The sequence below is a fragment of the Octopus sinensis genome, unplaced genomic scaffold, assembly GCF_006345805.1.
Source record: "Octopus sinensis unplaced genomic scaffold, ASM634580v1 Contig16323, whole genome shotgun sequence".
Taxonomy (NCBI): domain Eukaryota; kingdom Metazoa; phylum Mollusca; class Cephalopoda; order Octopoda; family Octopodidae; genus Octopus; species Octopus sinensis.
Genome location: NW_021834273.1, coordinates 10,001 through 34,825, shown reverse-complemented (window position 1 = coordinate 34,825; position 24,825 = coordinate 10,001). Strand labels below are relative to the sequence as shown.

At 37.2% G+C, this 24,825-nt stretch overlaps 1 protein-coding gene across 22 annotated transcripts in view; it reads right to left on the bottom strand.

The window, feature by feature from the left end:
• Nucleotides 1–5,522: 5,522 nt before the first annotated feature.
• The window catches only part of LOC115230763 (E3 ubiquitin-protein ligase MIB1-like), a 28,477-nt gene continuing 9,174 nt past the window's right edge, over nucleotides 5,523–24,825 (bottom strand). The window contains exons 4-12 of one of the 22 annotated variants that reach the window (XM_036499791.1): nucleotides 24,173–24,385; nucleotides 18,623–18,801; nucleotides 13,770–13,891; nucleotides 12,460–12,510; nucleotides 12,309–12,344; nucleotides 12,143–12,193; nucleotides 11,977–12,027; nucleotides 9,584–9,640; nucleotides 5,523–6,029 (exon numbers count right to left, since the gene is read on the bottom strand). In XM_036499791.1, the coding sequence (XP_036355684.1) occupies nucleotides 5,824–6,029; nucleotides 9,584–9,640; nucleotides 11,977–12,027; nucleotides 12,143–12,193; nucleotides 12,309–12,344; nucleotides 12,460–12,510; nucleotides 13,770–13,891; nucleotides 18,623–18,801; nucleotides 24,173–24,385 (966 nt within the window). In that variant the 3' untranslated portion in view covers nucleotides 5,523–5,823. Of the gene's footprint in view, nucleotides 6,030–9,583; nucleotides 9,656–11,976; nucleotides 12,028–12,142; nucleotides 12,194–12,308; nucleotides 12,345–12,459; nucleotides 12,511–13,769; nucleotides 13,892–18,622; nucleotides 18,802–24,172; nucleotides 24,386–24,825 lie in introns of all 22 variants that reach the window. The other 21 variants (XM_036499790.1, XM_036499797.1, XM_036499796.1 and 18 more) reach the window with 21 other exon arrangements.

The window sequence follows — 24,825 nt, the reverse complement described above, 5'->3', positions numbered from 1 at the left end:
ATACATATATATATATATATACATACATATATATATGCATATATATATACACACATACATACATACATATATATATATATATATCATCATCATCATCATCATCATCATTTAACGTCCGCTTTCCATGCTAGCATGGGTTGGACGGTTCAACTGGGGTCTGGGGAGCCCAAAAGCTGCACCAGTCCAGTCAGATCTGGCAGTGTTTCTACAGCTGGATGCCCTTCCTAACGCCAACCACTCCGAGAGTGTAGTGGGTGATTTTATGTGCCACCGACACAGGTGCCAGACGAGGCTGGCAAACGGCCACGCTCGGATGGTGTTTTTTATGTGCCACCGACACAGGTGCCAGACGAGGCTGATGATATATATATATATATATCATCATCATCATCATTTGACGTCGGTTCTCCATGCTAGCATGGGTTGGACGGTTCGACCGGGGATCTGGGAAGCCAGAAGGTTGCACCAGGCTCCAGTCTTATCTGGCAGTGTTTCTACAGCTGGATGCCCTTCCTAACGCCAACCACTCTGTGAGTGTAGTGGGTGCTTTTTATGTGCCACTGGCACAGGTGCCAGGTGAGGCTGGCAATGGCCACGGTCGGATTGGTGCATTTTACATGCCACCGGCACAGGATCCAGTCAAGGCAGCACTGGCATCGGCCACGATTCGGATAGTGCTTTTTACGTACCACCAGTCCAGGGGTCCTGGCATCTGCCGGGTGCCAGTCATAGGGTTGGTTCAATTTCGATTCTGATTTCGATTTCACTTGCCCCAACAGGTCTTCGCAAGCAATATATATATATATATATACACATACATATATATATATACATACATACATATATATATTAAACTGCTAAGAGTAGATATTAGACCTTGATCTTAGCCATAAGAGTGAGAAGCAATATCTATGTGTGTGTGTGTGTGTGTTTCTATGCTTGTCTCCCTCAACTGCTTGACAACCAATGTTAGTATGTTTACATCCCCATGACTTGGTAATAATATCGATTATTCATTTTTATACTTTTTATGATCTAGTTATATGTTTTAAAAAAATATATTTTATTTTTGATTTATGATTTGGTTTATGTCTATCATTGTTTGAATTGCATAATAGTGGTTTTATCTCTAATTTATAGATATTATATATTTATATTGTAAAATTTGATTTAATACTAAATTGAATTTTCCCCTGTAAGTTTGGAGTTATACTCCCTAATATTATTATTATATATATATATATCATCATCGTTTAACGTCCGCTTTCCATGCTAGCATGGGTTGGACGATTTGACTGAGGTCTGGCGAACCAGACTCCAATCTGATCTGGCAGAGTTTCTACAGCTAGATGCCTTTCCTAACGCCAACCACTCCGAGAGTGTAGTGGGTGCTTTTATGTGCCAGTTTGGTGGTACTGGCAACGGCCATGCTCACATGGTGCTTTTTATGTGCCACCTGCACAGGAGCCAGTCCAGCGGCACTGGCAACGATCTCACTCGAATGTTTTTTTCATGTGCCACCAGCACAAGTGCCAGTAAGGCGACGCAGGTGACAATCACACTTGAATGGTGTTTTTAACTTACCATCGGCACGAAGGCCAGCTTGTTGCTCAGGCAACGATCTCACTCGTATAGTACTCTTAGCACTCCACTAGCAACGGATGCCAATCACCGAGTTTATTTCGACTTCAATTTCACTTGCCTCAACTGGTCTTCACAAGCAGAGTTTAGTGTCCAATGAAGAAAAGGCACAAATAACTGGACTGGTTACACCCTAGCATAGGCCACAAGGTTATAGTCACACTTGCGCTTGCCAAGTCTTCCGCAGCACAGCATATTTCCAGAGGTCCCAGTCATTAGTAATTGCCTCAGTGAGGCCCAATGTTTGAAGGTCGTGCTTCACCACATCATCCCAGGTCTTCCTGGGTCTACCTCTTTTACAAGTTCCCTCAACTGCTAGGGTGTGGCACTTTTTCACACAACTATCTTCATCTATTCTTGACACATGACCATACCAGCGCAAACATCTCTCTTGCACACCACATCTGATGCTTCTTAGGTCCAACTTTTCTCTCAGGGCACTAACACTCTGTTGAGTATGCACACTGACATTACACATCCATCGGAGCATACTGGCTTCATTTCTTGTGAGCTTACGCATATCCTCAGCAGTCACGACCCAAGTTTCACTACCATGTAGCATGGCTGTTTGTACACATGCGTCATACAGTCTGCCTTTTACTCTGAGCGAGAGGCCCTTTATCGCCAGCAGAGGTAAGGCTCTCTGAACCTTGCCCAGGTTATTCTTATTCTAGCAGCTACACTTTCAGCACACCCGCCCCCCGCTACTGACTTGGTCACCTAGGTAACGGAAGCTATCAACTACTTCTAGTTTTTCTCCCTGGAATGTGGCGTAAGTTGGTCTCTGCGCATTTTCAGTGTTTATTACTCCTGAGCATCTGCCACATACAAAAATTATCTTCCCAGTTAGCCTTCCTTTGACATTGCTGCACCTCTTATGTGTCCATAGCTTACACTTGGTGCATCTTATAGAGTTTCTACCTACGCCTTTTCTACAGATCGAGCAGGGCCATCTACCTGAAGGCGTTTGTGATTTGTCTACCTTCCTACTTATTAGGACTTCAGTTTTAGCTAGGTTGATTCTAAGGCCCCTTCGATTCTAATCCTTGTTTCCACACCTGAAACTTCTCCTCCAGTTCTGATAGTGACTCAGCAATTAGAGCAGGGTCTTCAGCAATATACGTATACACAACTGTATACCCATATATATACATATATAAATACATATATGTAATTGTCAGATTTACAATTATTCCAACACATCTTCAGGTTCTATTTGAAAATATTACATATCTAATTTTACATCCCTTTAAAAATACGCAATACAATTAAGCTTTAAAGATTAAAAATTAAGAATAAAAATGATACTTTGAAATATTAAGAATTAAAATTTATAAATTATACATTATAAATATGAATTAGTATATATACATCAATCATGTAAAATCAAGTATATGAGAAATACAGAATGTGAGATATAAGATTAAACATCAGAATAAAAATGTGTGTTTAAATGTGATATATAACAAGAAAAATTCAAATACACACATTGAAACTCCGACGTCTGGCAGCTGACTTGGCAGACACCCCTAAAATTATTAACCATCTTACAAACAATAACTCTGAGCACCTTTTCAAACTCCACCTGTGGACATGTTTGCTAAGTCAGAAAACAGCATAGCTCCCATGACTTTAGGAAACATTTTTTCACGCTAAGAGTTACTGAAGCATGGAACAAACTGCCGGCATCAGTTGTTAGTTGTCGGAGCACTGCATCCTTCAAAACTTCCATGCTTTCTGAGATTTGCCAACACTACACCTGATTTTCTCCCCTCCATACACACACAAGCATGTATCTGACTCATACATTATTCGCTTTCCAGATATTTGTACATTACTGCATATACTTTATACGCACTGTCTGACAAGTTGTGGTGCACCTGAGCACTGTATACAATAATTTCATTATTATTATTATATGAGAATTTGGTACAAGTGGTGAAGTTGACAACCAATCTAAGACTTTTTACAAAAGATCATTCTGATGAAAGAGAGATGTAGGAAATAGTGACATTTCTGTCAAACAAAGTCTAGGTGCATTCAAAATCAACCTGACTTACAAACTTTGTCTTTAATTCCAAGTGATTTTGTATAGGCTGACCTTGCAAATAACTTCACAGACCCCGTGTGGCTTGCAAATAGACCATTACTCCAACAAATGAAATATCACAATTTATGAATGAATTCATGTTGACCAGGATCCCTGGCGAGGTAAAGATATACAGAAAGCTCAGATAGAGTTGATAACGAAGCTCTGTACCTAATCAAATTCATCAACAAACTCCTACCATCAGGTTTTCCATGGACATATCCTCACCTCAAAGACAAGAGGCTGCATTAGGTTTTCGAAGAACTTAGATGTTAAACAAGGCCATTGCAATGACACAGGCTACGTTATTATCTGCTTGCACAATCTTATTATTGTGGCTGAGGTTGCTTGTGGTCCTTCTGCAGGATCAATGCTGGTAATCTCAAGGATTCCGCATGGGTCTCAATGACTGGAGTTCCCATTCACAGTTACCACATAAACAATTTCCTGTGGAACCAGTCTCTGCCTTGACATGCAGCAAGGCACAGGACAGACATTTAAACCAAGCAGAATATATCTTCCAACGCAATTCTTCTCCCGTGGTCAGCTGTAAGTTTCCTTTTCTAGATTTTGGATGAAGGCTAATGTAAAAATATTGGCTGAGAGAAATAGAAACTGTATATTGACTGACAATTGTGTCCACAAGGAGGTTCTACTTGAAAACAAAATGTGCATTTTAAGTAAGTTTCACAAAATGGAATTTACAACTTTTGTTTTTTGAAAAATTCCACAGGATATTTAAACTATATAACAATGGAAGTGTTTAGGGAGATGCTGGGACTTACAACATCAACAACAAATGAAATTTCAAAGTTTGTCTTTATTTCCACAGTTAATCTCGAACAACGAGGGAACCAAACCAGTAAAGGGGTCTACAGGTGGTAGAGAGATCTGCTAGAATTAGTAACCAAATCCAGATCTTTACCTTTTGACCGGCAGATTTAGAAAATAATTTTTTGGAACTAAACACTTTCAAACTTCGTATTCTGGTAGAATGTGTCATATAAAACATTTTTACTCTTAGCGTTTTTGAGAAAAGTTTATATTTACAAAGTTATTTCGTGTTAAATTTGTCGTATTTCAGTAATTTCAACCAATCAATGATGTGTATTCAGCTGAATAAAATTACTGCTAACCCATGCTAGCATGCAAAGTGGACGTTAAAGGATGATGATGATGATGATGATGTTTGTCAACAACAACTGGTGGTATATATTTCGTTTGTTGTTGTTATTTATGACATCGTTCGTGCATTTGTACTGGTTTTAGCTTTAAGGTGTTAGGGTTAGGGTTTTAGGGTTAGAGTTAAGGTTTTAGTGTTAGGGCTAGGGTTTTAGTGTCAGGGCTAAGGTTTTAGGGTTAGGGTTAGGGTTTTAGTGTTAGAGTTAAGGTTTTAGTGTTAGGACAAGGGTTTTAGTGTCAGGGCTAAGGTTTTAGGGTTAGGGTTAGGGTTTTAGTGTTAGGGCTAAGGTGTTAGGGTTAGGGTTAAAAAAGTCTTACCAAAAATAATAGCTGAAAAACAGGAAAAAACATAACTAAAACCAGTAGAAATGCACGAACGATTATGGTGGTGCCATGAAGTAAACATGTTTCAGATAGACTCGTTTTTTATACAAACATAACTGAGATGAAATATGTCATAAATAACAGTGACAAACGAAATATACACCGCCAGAAGTTGTTGTTGACAAACAACGGCAGTAATTTTATTCAGATGAATACACGCCATTGATTGGTTGAAATTACCGAAATACGACAAATTTAACACGAAATAACTTTGTAAATATAAACTTTTCTCAAAAACGCTAAGAGTAAAAGATGTTTTATACGACACATTCTACCAGAATACGAAGTTTGAAAGTGTTTAGTTCCAAAAAATTATTTTCTAAATCTGCCGGTCAAAAGGTAAAGATCCCCAAATCCTACTCCATTCATAACTTATCACCTTAAAGAAGGACACATTAAACAATGTGGTTCTACGTTCTCTATACTTAGGAAAAAGACATGATGGTCCTGGATGGAAGGCATTTGATAATAGGTCTGTGGTAAAGACAGACTTGCGACTAAGCAACAGCAACAATTTACAAAGAAATTCAATTGAATTCTGATGATAAACATTTGAGTGCATCATAACATTCAGTTTCCTTAAGAGCTGCTTTTAATATTCGAGGTGTACGTTTCTCTGGATCAGTACTTTGATGCCATTTGAACAGCATCTGGAAGCCTTGTTCCCTAACGCTTTGAGGATAGTCATGCCTGATGATTTCCAGGTCATTTTGTCGAATTCCTAATTCCCTTCCTGCAAAAGAAATAAGAAATAATTGCAACAACATTAACGATAATATAAAACCTGTATTAATTAGGACAAAGAAATTATGTGAATAGAAGAATGAGAAATACTTAAGAAACAGGGAAATTAGAAGACATTGTCATCTATTTCTAAAGATGTTGACAAAAATATCAAACAAGTTGAAATAAAGGCTGGAGAAGGAGAATAATATTTTAAAGAATTGAAAATTACACATGAGAAAATGTCTGGTGAACAACTGGCAGGAGAAGTGTTTGTGTGGGTAGCAGTGTATGAGAGCCTAAAGAATTAACAAAGACCACCAACAGATAATTTCATCCATCCGTCCATTTTCTCTGCCCTCTATTCATAGGAGAGTTGTAGGGGAAGAGTCTTCAGGCACCTCCTTCATCCCTCTTGTGGTTCTTTCCTGTGACATTTTAATCACATGCCAGGAGTACTGGAGCTGTGAATTCTCAATGCAGAGAAGCAGTCACTTGACCTGGAGAGGCCCCAAATCTCCAGCCTGCACACCTTGTTGAGTAACGTTACTCCAGAGACTCTTTGGAGGAATACAATCTCAGTCGTTTGATAACGTCCTGTGATCAATGCCTGAAATAGTCATTTGCGATGTCTTTCCACCTATGATTAATAAATATTTAAAAATTATCAACATTCAGAAATATCTCAAAAGTGGGTATTGTGTACCTGAATGATTTCAACCACCCCAAAGTAAAAATATAATACTGTTAGGTAAATATCACATATTATAGAGGGCGCTGGCTTAAGGTTTTTGGATTCATGACTTATAACAAGAACTTCTTTCACTGGATCAAGGCCACAATTTCAAAGAATCTAATACAGGAGAGGCCCTAGAGTAAATAAAGCAATGAGAAGAGTTTTACCAACATCTACACCATACACCTACAACACTTGGGTCCTGATAGAATCACTGCATTCACAAACAAGCAAGTTTACAAGGAGGCAGGTTAAGGTTAGGGCTGAGGAAGGACTTTGTATGTGTACAGGAATAGTTCATAGGAACAAGTATGAAAGACATAGTTGATAGTTTCTGTTACCTAAAGGACAGAATTAGAAGTAGAGGAAACTATTCTGAAAGCACAGTAGTTAGAAGGAAAATGAGATGAAAAATGTACAGGGAGTTGTTATGTCTACTGGCAACTAAGGGATTCTGTCTCCATATGAGGGAGAGATTGCACTTTACAAATACACCTCATGCAATGTTACATAGAATGTGAAAGATACAATGGAAACTGCCAGGAATGAGGTGAGCAGACATCTCTAGAAGTGTAATGTTAATGTGTTGAAATCTTGGAGCCAAATAACTGGATCTCAGAAGAATCTGTGATAGTGTACAAGAAAAAAGTTAATGGTATAGATATAGAAGGGACATGGCAGATGAAATCTGGGTAAAGAAGTGCCTGGAATTCAAGTGGAAAGAAACAAGCGATCAAACTGGACAAAGGACCACAACAACTCTGGGAGAAGTCGTCTGACCATTACAAACTTAGAAAAATGGATGTAAGGTGATGATGATAATGGACCTGGTGTTAGTGGATTCATTTTATCCCAGTATATGACTGGTATATTTTGTATGACACCCAGAGGTATAGCAAGCTGGCAATGTTGTAGATGATGTCCTTTCTTAAATTAGATAAATCATTTCTGAGTGTGAACTGCCATGCTACATGGCAGTGAAACATGGGCCATGACTGCTGAGGACATGCGTAGGCTTGACAGAAATGAAGGTAGTATGATCCGCTGGATGTGGAATGTCTGTGTGCATACACGACACAGTGTAAACACCCTGAGAGGAAAGTTGGACATGAGAAGCATCAAATGTGGTGTGCAAGAGAGACGACTATGCTGGTATGGTCACGTGTTACGTATGGATGAGGACAACTGTGTGAGGAAGTGCCACTCCCTAACTGTAGAACGAAGCTGTGGAAGAGGTAGACCCAGGAAGACATGGAATGAGATGGTGAAGCATGGCCTTTGAACATTGGGCCTCACAGAGGCAATGGCAGGAGACCGAGACCTTTGGAAATATGCTGTGATTGAGAAGACCCAGCAACTAAAGTGAGATCGCAGCCATGGCCGATGCCAGTGTTGCATGTCCGGCCCATTTAAGAGTATCCTTAATGCATCGGGTGACATGATATGCTTGAGAAGACCTGTTGAGTCAAGTAAAACCAAAATTGCAGCTGTGGCCAGTGCCCCATGACTAGCCCCCGTTCTGGTGGCACATAAAAGGCATCATCCAAATGTAGTCGATGCCAGTGTCATCTGACTGACTCCTTGTGTTGGTGGCACGTAAAAAGGCCATCCGAACATGACTGATGCTAGGTCCACCTGACTGGCTCCTGTACTGGTGACACATAAAAAGCAGCCACTACACTCTCGGAGTGGCTGGCATTAGGAAGGGCATCCAGCTGTAGAAACTCTGCCAGATCAGATTGGAGCCTGGTGCAGCCACTGGCTCTCCAGACCTCAGTCAAACAGTCCAACCCATGCCAGCATGGAAAACAGACGTCAAATGATGATGAAGATGATGGTTTCTATCAGCTGACTCAGGGGATATTGTCATGATCCCTTGAGTCAGGGATCAAAGGTTCAAATCTAATCCCCAGCACCGCTCAATGTACCTGGTAAAGACATTTCTCTATGCTTCATTCTATCTAGATGTATATAGGTACCATAGGGAGGTAGAAGACATTGCTGTAAATAATAGGAGCATTGTATAAATGATATTTTATGTTGTGTTAAACTGTCGGAGAAGGGGAAATGGGATATTGTGATGTTCATGCCTTTCCACGTGACATTTGTAATGTAAAGGAGAGTGAAATGATTTCAATTGAGAAACAAGATCAAGTTGAGTTTGAATTTTCTGTTGAGATTCTTTTTTTTCTAATATAAATGAGTGTTTCATTAACTTACAATGCTGAGTTCAATCCAGCCATGAACACAATCAACAATGGGGCCTGTCTTCTATAGAGACAGGAAATATATGTTGACCTGGGACTAAAGAATTACAATAAATATAGAAAAACAGACTGGCCAGGGGAGAGATGACAACATGTCCCACACAATGCACACTCTCATTTTAAAAAGGTTACATTTGATAATGTGGTCCTCTTCACCCAAGAGAAAGAGCGATGGCACATCTGGAACCCTTTCCCCTTAATTCTGCCAGATTAAGGCAGATATCTGCCAAAATAAACATCAACAACAACACTCTACTAGTAAACTTACTAAAAGTGTAAACAAGCAAAAACATTGTCATTAATTCACCTGTTTACTCTTAAACAACAATATTTTTGAGTCCCCTTTTACAAACGATAATATTAACTCTACTGGACCTTCTAATTTATACATTTTACAACCGTGCTGACGTCCATAGATATTTTATGAAATTTCAGTGATAGCTTTACTTTATAGCTAAACTTTCAATTGGAAATTAGGAATGGAATCGGTTCTCAGTCATTCAAACAAACAAAAGTTTAGCTGAAAGCAAAATTTATAGAAATTCGGTGTTTTATACTCACCAAGTTCCATCCATTTACCTGCCAACTTTTGGGACACCCTATGAAGATGAATCTCCTCTACCGTTACAGAATCTGAAATAAATATTTCCAAATTTTACACTTCATAGCACAATTTCCTGATCTCTGTTAATGGTTTATATTTTATTATTGTAAGACATTCCTATCATCAATGGACAACTGCTGACCACTATAGGTTTGGTTGATAGTTTTATACTTTCTACCGTGGTCCTATATAATGGCTCAATATTTAGGCCCATAATAAAATAGACTGACCTTCCTAAGCCTCCTTTTTCTATTAAGACATCCTACTTAATCTAACAACGTTGCAATCATCTTATTTAATGATCACATGTATCTCTTGTATCCATTCTAAACCTATGACATGGCATTGTCCCCTCACCACTGGACTTCACTAATCAACATTCCCCTCTTCTTTTGCTTAATTCTGATGTCAACCAAGCTGGTCATCAATGACCTTGACACAAACTCATGTCACACCTGTTATCTTTGTCAAACGTTGCTGCTTTTAATCTTTAATTTTAAACAATGCAACTCACAGTTCACCAGAATTTCATCTGATTCAGGAAATATTTAAGGACTCCTTAATGAAATGCTTTTCTTTCCTGATGAGCAATGATTAGTTCTACACAGGTGAAACAGAAAGTGATAGCAAGTATCCTAAAACACTGTATACTTGCACAAAACATCTTTAACAACATGCAAATGTTCATACACAGATTATCGCAAAGGAAAAATATCTGAAATGGTACAAAAGAAGTGATATTTAAGAATATATTATCAAGATGGTGATATAGATCAAACTTCAAGCACCAAATCTTGTTTTTGCCCAGAAGTTTTGACTTGGCAAATGCTTATTGCCCATCCTCGGTTTCTGCAATGACATCAATGCCTCTACTCTTATCGGACAATGAGATCATCTACCACAGTCCAAAACGTTTTACAAGTTACTCTTTAACCTTTCGCATCATTTCTCCTGCTATTTTGAACTTCACTTGCTTCTGTTGACCTTTCACAAATGTCAGAATGCATTCATTATTTGTTTCAAACAGCATTCTTGAGCAATTAATTAGTCCATCCAATCTATCTTGGACTGATTGCATATACTTTGGATCTCTTGTTAGCATTTTTATGTCATCCATGAATGTTTTCTTAGATGATTTCGCCTGAGTAATTTCTTCTCATAAATCTGCCGATCCCCATAACAAGCACAAACCAAGTGACTGATAGTGTGCAACCTACAGCTATTCCAGTTTCAATGTTGGACACATGAAAATCTTTCTAGTGCTTGTGCCACATTAAAATGTACTCAGGACTCTTTATGAAGTGGTTGGTGTTGGGGAGGGCATCCCACCATAGAAAAGGTGGAATGTTTAAGGGAGATGTGTTTCTCAAGCAGTCAAGGGGGACAGTAACTCTGAATAAGAACTGACTTGGACAGTGATCACCCATCCATTACATGGAAGCAAGGAGAGCAGACTGTAAATGATGAGGACAATAACATCGATTGTATTGTATCTTGCAACCAGTGTCCATCTTAAGGAGAGAGAGAGAGAGAGAGAGAGAGAGAGAGAGAGAAAGAGAGAGAGCAATTGTCTCAGCAGCAGACCAAAGCTTCTTACTTGGACAAAGACATCGTTTAATGGATGTAATGATAGATTTACTAACAGTGAAAAAAAAGACAGGGTGATCACACTTGTAAGCTTTCAACTTAACCATCTTGTTCAACAAGAACATCAACAACAATAATCAGTAAACTTATTGAAAATGTACAACAAACAAACACTGTCATTAACTCACCTGTTTACCATTAAACAACAAAATGTTTTTCTTCCTTCATTCAAAAGACAATATTAACTCTATTGTTTTTTTTTTTCTAATTTAACCATTTTAGCAACAGAGGATACTTGCCAACACTGCTGGACATTTTATTAAATTTCTGTAATATCAATATTTTAAATACAATTCATGTTGTTACACGACTGGAAAGTACAGAGGCTGCTACATGTAGATGCATAGAGAGAGAGAGAGAGAGATGAAGGAAGAAACAGGGAAGGAGAGAGAGACAACAATGAGATGAAAGAAAAGTGAATGTATCTCATTATGGGGAGAGAACAGCTTCAGGGTTATATTTTATCTTTTGTATTTTGGCCTCATCGTGAAAGACATTTTTCCTGTGTCTCATGTTTCCATATTTCTATAAAACCCCTTTATTGGATATTCTTGCATTTGTAGGTAACGAATAGAATTACTTTTATCGCTAACCATTCGAAAGAAATGTAACAATGGAACCTGTTCTCAGTCATTCACACAAATAATATATCTCAGGTGAAGGTAAAATTTATAGAAATCAATTACAGTTATTTTATACTCACCAACAGATTCTGCAACCGTCTTGACTGCTTTTTCTTCAGACTTTGGACACACTGAAATAAGAATTGGAAATTAAGAATGGAACATGTTCTCAGTCATTCACACAAATAATATATCTCAGGTGAAGGTAAAATTTATAGAAATCAATTACAGTTATTCTATACTCACCAACAGATTCTGCAACCGTCTGGACTCCTTTTTCTTCAGACTTTGGACACACTGAAATAAGAATTGGAAATTAAGAATGGAACCTGTACTCAGACATTCACACAAATAATATATTTCAGGTGAAGGTAAAATTTATAGAAATCAATTACAGTTATTTTATACTCACCAAAAGATTCTACTTTTTCTTTACACTTTGGACATTCTGAAATAAGAATTGGAAATTAAGAATGGAACCTGTTCTCAGTCATTCACACAAATAATATATCTCAGGTGAAGGTAAAATTTATAGAAATCAATTACAGATATTTTATACTCACCAACAGATTCTACAACCGTCTTGACTGCTTTTTCTTTACACTTTGGACACACTGAAATAAGCATTTCAAAGTTTTATACTTCATAGTAAAATTTCTTTGTCTCTTTTAATAATCTATATTCCATTTTTGTAAGGCATTCATATCATCAATAGTCAATTGGTGACCACTATGCTTTCGGTCAACACTTTCTAAGCTGTTACTATATAATAGTTCAATATTTAGAACCACAACAAAATAGGCAAACCTTTCTAAATCTCATCTTTCTATTAAGACATCCTATATACTAATCTAACAATTCTGAAATTCTCTCACTTAGTTATCACTTCATAACACTCTTTTTCTCTTAGTTTTGTCTTTCCTTTGTTATGTCTGTGCTGGTCATATGACATGCCATTGTCCTCTCATCTCGAACCTTCACTAACCAATATTCTTCTCATCTTCTGCTAAATTCCAGTGTCAACCAATCTGGTCTTCAAAGATCTGGCCACAAAGGCATGACACATTGCTTCAGGAAGGATAAACATACCCCAGCCCTCATTTTTATATGTTACTGTTGGTAATCTTTAATTTTAACTGCCCACATCACACTTCACCAGAATACCACCTGATTCAGGAAAGATCTGAAGATATTTCAATGTCATTCATCCTCCTTAATAAGCAGCTTTTTCTTTTTCCAGGTGAGCAATGATTAGTTCTACACAGGTGGAGCAGAAAGTGATAACAGGTATCCTGAAACATTACATTTGTATAAAACCTCCTTAACTTAAAACTGTTTATCTACACATTATTGCAAAGGAGTTATATCTGAAATGGGACACTAGAATTCATTCTCAAGAATATATAAGACTCGCTAAGAGTCAGATCCTTAAACTCTCAGTTGAGATTTTGTCATTGAAATTCTTACATTACAAAGCTGACTGTGATGTTGTAGGAAGTACTGTTGTCCTTAATTATCAGTTTCCCAAGATACTTATAAATCATTAACCTCATATAAAAGCTGACAACTGAATATAAAAAGTTGATGTTTACTGATGGGACCTTGGAGATTTATTGATATTTCATTTATATTTCAGTAAAACGTATTAGTCTTATGTTGCAGACAGTACTCTTTTGATGTGGGACAGGTTTCCTACTTGGATAAAGACAATATTCAGTGGGTGTAGTCATGGATATACTATCAAAGAGAAAAGACACCTGGGACATCTTTTATCATACGTCTGTCAGATTATGACAGATCTGGGTCGATACAACATTATTCCATTCCATAATGTCATGTGACAAACAGACAGATCATCAAATCATATTCTTACCAACTCTCCTTTTGCTTTCTATACATGTTTTAAGTTGAATTTTGCTACAATCTTCACATAAAACAGTATGTGCACAGGGTTGTAACTCCATGCTGGCTTCATTCACTTCACAAAGCATACATCTGTGGAAAAAACATAAAACACATCCCACCTATAACATTCATTTCTAACAAATATTACATGTTTGTTTTATGTTTACAGTACAGAATATTATGAAACACCAGACTGACCAGAGTGAGGTGCATGGCTAAGTTGTTAGGCTTTTGGACTCACACAGTAAAATTGCGGCTTCAATTCCTGGACAAGGCGATGTGTAAAGTTCTTTAGCAAAACACTTCAGTCTAGGTTTGCCCTGCATACAAACCTGCCCCTTGTTATAGGTGAGTCCATGTTCATTGATCTACATCTTATCAACTTCAGATGTGTTCCTCCAAAACAATTTTATTTGCCTCAGTTGATTGGATCAAAACCCAAACGAGTTAGATTCACCTTCTACTGAGCTATGTGCATACTGTTTAGCTTCTTATAAGGACAGGTGTGATAAATTGAGCTCTTCGTCATTCACCACCTGATACACACCTGAAGTTACATATTGTAGGTCCCTTAAATCATGACTCAATACCAGATGAAAAAGGGATGCAAACTGGTCTGAGGATATCCTCTTCCATGAACCATGACAGATTTAAATCGAGATACAAATTATTGTTTAAAAATACCCACAGTTTATGCAATAAAGTTCACTATTTTTGATTCCTAAGTTAAAAGTACTGATTCCAATCTCATTTGTTAAACCTGGACACATTCTTTACTGTGCAATGGTGTTTTTAGCATGGCTGGCTACATTTTCTTTCACAAAGACCTCTTTCATTACCTTGGAGGTGGTGCGATGGTCTATGCTTGCTCAAGCTTTTCAGAAATTGCTTGTGAAGATTTAAACCAGTCACAAGAGGAATTTTTCTGCGACATAAAAGCACATCAACATTTACCATCCTCAAAACAATTTTGGAGCTGCATCTATGAAAATGGTTACCTATGTTCTCATACTTGTGATTTCAATTACCCAATATTGATTAGGAAATCTTCCACTGGCCACAACAGATTTCCTTCATTTAATGTTAGATTCAAACTAATCCCAAGCAGTCTCTCTCCCATAAGAGTTAACAACACTTTCGATCTGCTATTTACCACTGCTCCTGAAATTATCAGCCTCAATAGTGATGAACCCTTAGGTGACTCTGATCATACACCAATCTTGCAAAAATATTTCTAATGGATAGAAAGAAAAGCCACCATAACTTCCAAACTGCTTTGTTTTCCTGGAACTCCGACTGTACTGAGGTATAGTTCCCTGACTGGCTTCGACTTTACAATTCTGGAGATGTCAAGACTAACCTTCAGCACATCCATCCTTAATTCATGAATAAGTGTCGGTGCCATACAAACGTTTTAGAAGCCTGAATATGTGAGAGACTGCCAGGAAATATCGATGAGATGCTGGACGTGATAAAAGAACAGGGGATAAAAGAAGAAGGTGCAACATGGTACCCTGCCATATTAAAGGAGTGACAAATGTACCGTTTTCACTGCTACTGAGATCAAATTCCATAAAACCTGTTGAATTCTGCAATATCGCAATGCTAATTGAAGCATATGTGCAATTATGCTTCCTCTTGTCTTGGTGGTGTTATTCATCTGCTTCTCAAAGGGTGCACCCTTTTTCTACTGCACCAGCTTTTTGTCCTCTTCTAATTCACACTTAGCCCAGTTTAATGGAAAGTTGCCAGTATTCTCCCCCGTTCAAAAAGGGAGTGACCAGACATCCCCTGTTGATTACCATCCAGTCAGTCTCACAGAATTAATGGATCTACAGGAAGACATTTTGGAACATCTGGAACCCTCATAAGCTTATTCAAACTCCAACCATTTCGATTTATCCCTAACTGTTGCTGCATTGAATTTCTTCACAGATGGTGGTTCATGGGTGGATATTATCTCTATCAACTTCACCAAAGTCTTTAATTCCATGCCACAGTGATCAATTACGGCACAACTGTCTGGAATGGGTGCGAGGACTAAATTATATAACTGCTTAAAATACTTACATTCTCAGTTGAAAAGACAGAGTCACAACACTAAGCTAACATTCTGCACCCAACACAGAAGACCTACAAGGAACTACTCTTGGTTTTCTCTTGCTCCTTCTATGTATCAGCTAAATACATGCCAACTATCTGCTATAGATCCTTTCTTCAATCTGACCTGGATACAATGCAGCAATGCACTGCTGATTGCAAACTCAAGCTGGCCATAGAATGGTGCACCACTATACACTTTGGAATGAAAATTCCAAAATTTACCAACTCTCTCCAGAACAGCAAACTTCAAAAGTCTGCAGGTGAACTTGACCGTGACATTAATGTCAACAATGATGTGTAATGCATGAACCACATTTCTAAAAATCATCAGAAATATCAAAGTATTGCTCAGTAAAACCTCTGCCCGTCAATTTGTCAAGTTATCAGTTTAAAATTATGCCTGGCTATCATACGTCTACACTTACAGTTTACATTTCCAATCTGGAATCCCCATCCTGTCCAGAATATCTATTCAGAGAAGAACAACAAGGCAAATGCTCTCTCTTAGTTACCATATCTTGAATATATTGCTTCTCTGGGTATTGACATCTTATTAGATGCTATATACCTTTGCTTCAATCTGATCTCCAAACCAGGCAAATACTCTCTGTTAGTCACCATATACTGAATGTATTGTTTCTCTGGGTATTAGCACACTAAAGTTTTGAAGTCTAGCAGCTAATCTGGTATAATCCCTTAGGTTTATACATAATCTTGCCAACAACAACTTTGGCAACATTTTTGAATTCAAAATCTCAGCCAGCAGCAGACATTCTTATAAAATTAAAATAAAAAACAGTGTGAAATACTTTATCTCACTCAGAATTATTTAAACACACAACAAACCACCTGAGTCAGCTGTTAGCTGTCAGGATACGGCATCCTTCAAAATATTCTTTTCTTACCGAGGATATATAGCCAGTACAAGGTGTTGATGTGGCTGCGTGTATGTTATTTACAAGAGTTCATAAAGAGATGAAGAATAAATTCAAGACCTATATATTTACTACGGAAAAATATATTTTATTTACTGGTCGATGACGATACACAGAATTAATATGTAGCATCTAGTTGAATGAAATAATCTATACAAGAAAGTTCAGAGATAGGAAATATAGAAATAATAGCCAAGTGGTGGTTTTCAGCCATGTGGCGTAGAGAAACAGACGGACATAGCAATGACGTGAATGGCTCTAAGTCTAATCGACTAAGAAGCAAAGAGCAGGGTTAGCAAGCTGTTTTTATGAATGGAATGCTAGATATTCTAGAAACTACCAAGAGAAATGCTAAGATACTTGAATAATTAAGAATCACATCTGATGACACAGATGCTGCTAGAAACTTTGTAAAGGGAGGTTACTCTATATGCTTTCTTGCAAGGGAGATCATTCAACTATTTAGCTACATAGACCACTACACTCCTGATGTACCTTTTTATGCCTCTTTTACTGTTAGCCTTTCTGTTTTTTGTGTTTTATTCTATGTATCGTGCATGTACTCCTAGCTTTCATAACGGTATTTCTTTACTTGACTAAGCACTGCTTTCCATCCCCTCTTTTACCCTTTCCCAGTAAGTTGTAGTACACCTCAGCTCTGTATGCATTATGTTATTACAATATTTGCATAAAAGATTATTTGCTAATAAATAAGTCCAACCAATGCTTGTCTATCGGATAAAACAGAGCTATATTTATACAGTTCAGAAATCAACATCTAAAGACAATATCTGAATTTCAACAGACAAAGAAAGTTATGCATATTCTCACAGAGAATAATGTGTCTTGTTCATCAGCAGCTAACAAATATATGGCAAAGTAACAGCTAAAACTTATGAAATACAGGAGTCTAATGTGACCAAGAAGCCTAAAAGACTAAGAATGGTATAGGTGTTACCAGAACGATTTATGTTTCCTGGCAATTTTATTCTGTGAAGATGTGTGTCAGTGTTCTAGCAATATTAACAGAAATATGTGTGTGTGTGTGTGTATATATATCTATATATCTATATACACTTGGTGACCCTGCCAGTGCTGGGGCCACATAAAAAGCATCCAGTCCACACTGTAAAATGGCTGGCATTTGGAAGGACATCCAGCTGTAAAAACCATTCCAAAACTGGCCTTGCCTGCGCTGGTGTTACTCAGTCCACTCTGCTGGGCATGCCAAAACAGACAGAAGTTTGGTGTAGACTTCTGGCGGGCTCCCTTTCAAACCATCCAACTCATGCCAGGATGGAAACGGACGTTAAGCAATGATGATAATGATGTTGATGATATATATACACACACTGTTTGGGTGTGTAGTTTATTTTCTTACGAAACCTTTCATAATAATGAACTGATTGGAACAGAGAAGAGAGAGAACATGTTGGTAGACAGATAAATTCCATTTGTTTTTATGTAACAACTTCAAAATCTGTTCATTCACTTCACTGTTTAGTTCTACATTTTCTTATTGGTCACAAATCTTTAAAATAGGGAACTAAGAAAGGTAGATGGGTGGTGGTAGACAGTGAGGTACAACTACCAACCAAAACAGTGCTCTTCATTGGATCACATAACAACTGCATTTTGTTTATTGTCCTTCATACTATTGTTGTGTGGCCTTTGATCAAGACACTATGGCAGTATAATGTATTGGTAGAATTAAAATTAAACAAACATAAACATGATTATATACAAAATAGAAAATAAACTGTCACTGCCAATGAATACTTACTGTGGTGGGGGGAATAATACTTTAAATTTTTCTTTCAAATCTGCATCCCCAATGAGGTCCAATGGAGCTACATTCTTATTATTTTTCCTGTACAAGTTGGCCCCCTGGTGGGCTAGATAGCTGGCGACTCCTACACCAGAGATCCTCTTTTTGATCGGCAACCCAAGCTTAGCACAGCACTACAAATGACAAAGTATAAAATGATGATTACAATATTTCACAAATATACTTCGTAGATACCCAAATTACACAACAGTTCAACTACGTATACAAATAGTTTGTATCTCCAGCGCTTAAACTGATTGCACAATATTAAGTTCCGACATCATCTCTAATTGAATCCATTTCCCATTTTCATTTGTTTTTAGTCTATTCTCAACATTATGACATATTTTATATATTTTATATATATGGTCATTATATTAAACAGAACAAACATTACTGATTAACATCAAGTTTATTGGTAATTAATGCGTAAATAATCATTTGCCAATTGCAAATATCACAAGATATTCAATAAAAAACAATTTAAAACCAAATCATAGCATCAAGTCAAATATATGGAATATAATGGAACAAACATCACAAATATTAGAACACAACAAACTAACAACAACCTATTCAACTAGCTTGGTGAATCCATAAATGGCCATCACACAAGAAATATGGAGGAGTATTGTATATATAAATATAACACAACAACATGACAGCAAACAAGTTACATGAGAACTGAGAATACTTAGAACAGACACAACAACAAAAGCAACACCATACAGACATATCCAAAAATAACAACGTTTCCATAATTAATAAAGAAACATCTTTGGATAATGAAGGTGAAGTAAAGGAAGTAAGAATTAGTGTCACAGTTGAGGCAGCACACCAACACATTATAGTTAATAAACTGCTCAAACTGTTAGACAATTCCAGTTGGGTGGGTAGCTGACTGCAAGAGTGGCTTCTTCTCACCAAAGTAGACATTACTACAATTTACATATGATCATCAAATGTTTGAAATAGAGTCACACATCAGTAATGACCTTTATTTATACGGGAATCAAAGAGTTGGTTGAATTCTGAAACAGTAGACAATATATACCATCAGATCTCCCGATGGATACATGTTGATGCATTTGTTTATATATATATATATATATATATATATATATATATATATATATATATATATACAGAAAGAAAGAGAGAGAGAGAGAGACAGATAAATATGTAGTTGAACATACACAACCTACATACAGGAAAACACACCAAGGACCTTCCTTCATTGTATCCATTCTCTAGTGTTCTAACATTCAACATTGTGATGACATGTCTACAGGAAACCAGTGGATACACATTGTGTGCAAGATGTGTGATAAAGAGTCGTTTCGGGAAGAATTCTTCACAGAATGGTCTGGATGCATTTATCATGGCACCAGCATTATAAAGGTTATCGTCTTTCATGTCACACAGACCTCTCCTCCTCCCTGTTTCATTGTTATTTGGGAATGTCTCCTCTTTGTCATTGGTCACCTTTCCTTCACACTGTGATGGCTGTGTTTATATAGCCAACAAGATGGGTTACCTCCTTTACAGTGGAGAGAGCATGCCTTCGAGGGTGAAAGGAGATGGAATATAGTTAGTTACATAATATAACTAGGGTTATCTGGATTGACTGGATTACTTAATACTAATGGAAGAGAGGTGGATGGGAGTGAATAGACATGGCAAGCAATGTCTGCCCGTTTCTCTATTTCTCTCTCTTTATCTTACACACACACACACACACAAGCTCACACTTCTACTCATCCTCCTCATCATCATTTAATGTCCATTTTCCATGCTGGTGTGGGTTCAATGGTTCAGCAAGGGCTGGCCAACTGCAGAGCAGCTCAGGGTCCAATTGCCAGTTTTGGCATGGTTTCTGTGGTTGGATGCCCTTTCTAATGCCAACTGTTATATAATCATCACAACAAACATGAACAATCAACGTCGCCCATTGTCTCCCTTGATAAAAGGACTTTCACTTTGTTTCCCGCCAAAACAATTAACTTGTACAACAACGGCAGTCGAATAAAGTATCTTGTATCGTTAACACGTTGTTTCAGTCTCTCTCATTTTCTTAATCTTTCATACTAAGTACTCACTACTTCCTTTAATACTCAATACATTATATATATATAAAAACAACATGGTGTCAGAATACTAAAAGAACCCAAAATACAGAAACCAAAGGAAAAAAGAAGTTGAAAATCATACTTCAAAGACGAAATGGAAAATTTACCGCATCCAAAAGACCTAGACTTTAATCAGGAAAATCTAGCCGCAGCATGGAAAAAGTGGAAAAAAGAATTCAATCTCTTTTTGATAGCAACAGAAAGTGACATGAAGCCAGACAAAGTAAAAACTTCAATGTTTTTAACTTGCATCGGTTCTAAAGGCCGAGATATCCATTCCACACTGGATTTCGATTCACCCGACGAAGAAATGAACCTTCAGACAGTAATCGAAAAATTCGATGCATATTGTGAACCCAGGAAAAACATAACTTTCCTAAGACACAAATTCTTCACATGTGGACAAGCGGAACATCAAAAATTCGATGAGTACGAATTGTGCCAAAAGGCACAACAGTGCGAATTCGGCAACCTCACAGACAGTCTCACCAAAGATATTCTGATATGTGGAATCAGAGACATGAGATTAAGAGAAAGATTATTGAGAGAACCAAATTTAGACCTACAAAAAACAATTCAAGCAGGTCAGAGTGCAGAGCAAACACGACTCCAATCAAGGATGCTAAATGCCACATCCGAAACAAGAGATAACGAAATCTCGAGGGTATATAGTCAACACGACAGAAAAGGCGCCAAAACTCAAATAACCTGCCATATGCAATCCAGACATCAAAACGAACAAGGCGGAAGTGACAGAAAGCCCGCGAAGTTTCAAGCGCCAAGTCAACACTACGTCACTAACTGTCACTATTGTGGTTATAATCACAAAAGAAATAAATGCCCAGCATTTCACAAGACATGTGAAAAATGCAAGAAACAAGGACACTATGCAAAAATGTGCAAATCAAGAAAATTGTACATAAAGTAGAGATACATACCGACGATGAATCAGATGACGATACACATGCACTCGAAATGATCACTGCAAATAATTCCCGCGTGCACAAAATCGAAAAGTTCAAGACTCCAAAAGACATTTGGACGGTCGAACTAAAAGTGAACAACTCGAATGTAACATTCAAAATAGATACAGGAGCAGACGTAACCGTACTGCCATTCAGAGAATATAGAAATATAATTCCAAAACCACAACAGCAAAAAACTTCAACTCGATTATCAGCTTACAATAATAACACAGCTATAAAAGTGCTAGGAAAATGCACAGCAGTCATTAAATACAAAGAAGTATCAAAACAAATGAAATTCATTGTTGCAAAAACAAACTCACACGCAGTTATAGATGCAAAGACAGCTAAAGATCTGAACCTGATTCAGAGAATTTCAAAAATAAATTCGTCGAACACAAACGACATAATAGAAAAATATGAAGACTGTTTCGGAGAAATCGGCACTTTGTCAATAACACATCATATCACAGTGGATCCACAAATAACTCCTGTAATTCATCCACCAAGATCGGTTCCTTTTTCTATAAAAGAAAAACTCAACAAAGAATTAAAAAGAATGACAGAATTAGATATCATAAAACCTGTTAGTGAACCTACAGACTGGGTAAATTCCCTAGTCATCGTTGAAAAAGCCAACGGAAAACTCCGACTCTGTTTAGACCCCAAGAATCTAAACAAAGCCATAAAAAGGCAACATTTCAAACTCCCTACAGCAGAGGACATTTTTGCACAAATGCATAACCCTAAATATTTTTCAAAACTCGATGCATCTAATGGATACTGGCAAATTCCAGTTGACGAAGAAAGCTCCCATCTTTTAACGTTCAACACACCTTTTGGAAGGTATCGCTTCACACGACTACCCTTTGGAATTCACAGCGCCAGTGAAGTTTTCCAAAAAGAAATTTCAAAAATAATAGAGGGCATAGAAGGAGCAAGAAATTCACAGGATGACATCATAATCTGGTCCAACACTTTAGAAGAACACACAAATAGACTACAACAAGTTTTCGATCGAATCCGAAAGCACGGATTAAGTTAAATAAATCAAAGTGTATCTTCTATGAATCACAAATCAAGTACCTTGGGCATATATTAACCAGCGAAGGGATAAAACAAGATCCAACCAAGGTACAAGCAATCATTCACATGCCACTGCCAACAAGTAAAAAGAATTACAAAGATTCCTAGGTATGACAAATTACCTATGTAAATTTTTATCTAATTACTCCGAAGTCACAGCACCATTGCGCCAGCTTCTACAGAGTGACACGTTATGGTCATTCGACAAACCACAAATCGAAGCAATAAAAAAGATAAAAGAAATGATTACCAGAAAACCAGTGCTACAATTTTATGATCCAGATCTACCAATAAAAATAACTACAGATGCTAGTAAGCATGGGCTCGGAGCGATACTTGAGCAGAAACACAACGAAAGATGGCTACCTGTTTCGTTTGCATCTCGTGCAACAACTCAAGCGGAACAAAACTACTGTCCGATAGAGAGCGAAGCTCTCAGTATAGTTTTCGCATGCAGGAAATTTCATCAGTTTATATACGGAACTCATTTCAGAATCAAAAGTGACGAAGAACCTCAGTTAGCGCTCTTAGCATTACGCACGACTAAATTACAAAATGGTGCACCATCCCCTGCAAATCAAATAATGAATAGAACATTGCGAACAAATCTCCCAAACATATTACACGACAAAATTGGTATCAGGCCTCACGAAAAGAAGAAATCAAACATTACAACAGAACTCCCAGAGTTAATACCACACGACACGGTTAGAATTAAGTTTAACAACAATTGGTTTAGAAGGGGCAAAATAATTAAAAAACTAGAGCAACCTCGTTCATACTTAGTAATAACAGAGGAAGGAAATACAGTCAAACGAAATAGACAACATATTCTTAAAACAAACGAACACGTTCGCATAACAGAAGAATTAGATTATGAAAATATATTTCCAAAGTCAACAAACACGCATGAAAAAACAAAAACAGCACAACTACAGAATTCAACACTACAAAATAATAAAACCACAAAAAGTGGACGACGAATAATTATTCCCAGTAGATACAGATGATATAAAAAAAATTTAAAAAAAAAAAAAAAGGAAGATGTTATATAATCATCACAACAAACATGAACAATCAACGTCGCCCATTGTCTCCCTTGATAAAAGGACTTTCACTTTGTTTCCCGCCAAAACAATTAACTTGTACAACAACGGCAGTCGAATAAAGTATCTTGTATCGTTAACACGTTGTTTCAGTCTCTCTCATTTTCTTAATCTTTCATACTAAGTACTCACTACTTCCTTTAATACTCAATACATTATATATATATAAAAACAACACCAACCACACACACACATTCACAAACAATTTTAAAAACTTACCTTATCTAAAATGTAAATGCGTTCCACCTCAGAATGAAACATCCCTTTCTTTATTATGGAAAGGTGCAAACAATTATTGCCATCATTGTCGACGGCATTCATGTTCGCACCATGTATAATAAGTTTATGGACTATTCCGAGGTGGGCTGCATACATGGCTTCCAGTAAGGGTGTTCTTTTACGATTGTTCTCAATATCCAGTTTCACTGAATCCTTTGTGGAAGTAAAAATAGAAATTGAAAATGTACATGAAAATTAGGGTGGATGTGTCATTGCTGTCTTCTACTGGGTACTTGATCAACCTGATCATGTACATTTGATGTTTGTTAGTGTAGTCAACCTTCTGTAAGGTCCCTCTATAACACGCTATGGATATTTGTTAGGGACATGATAAATCTATTAAGATGTCATAAACAGATAGTTTCAGCCTCATCTTCATTTACCCTCACTATATAGTATGTTTTAGGGGACTAGAACAAGAGTGAAAATATAATTAGCAGATCGAGTCTAGTAAAGACGAATTATATACTTAATGTAAACCTTTGATGTTGCTATGTTAATAAGGGATCCATAAAACGGGGGAGTTGGTTAGTGTCCACATCCTTACATCATTGTACATATAGATGTATAAATATATTAACGTTATGGATGTA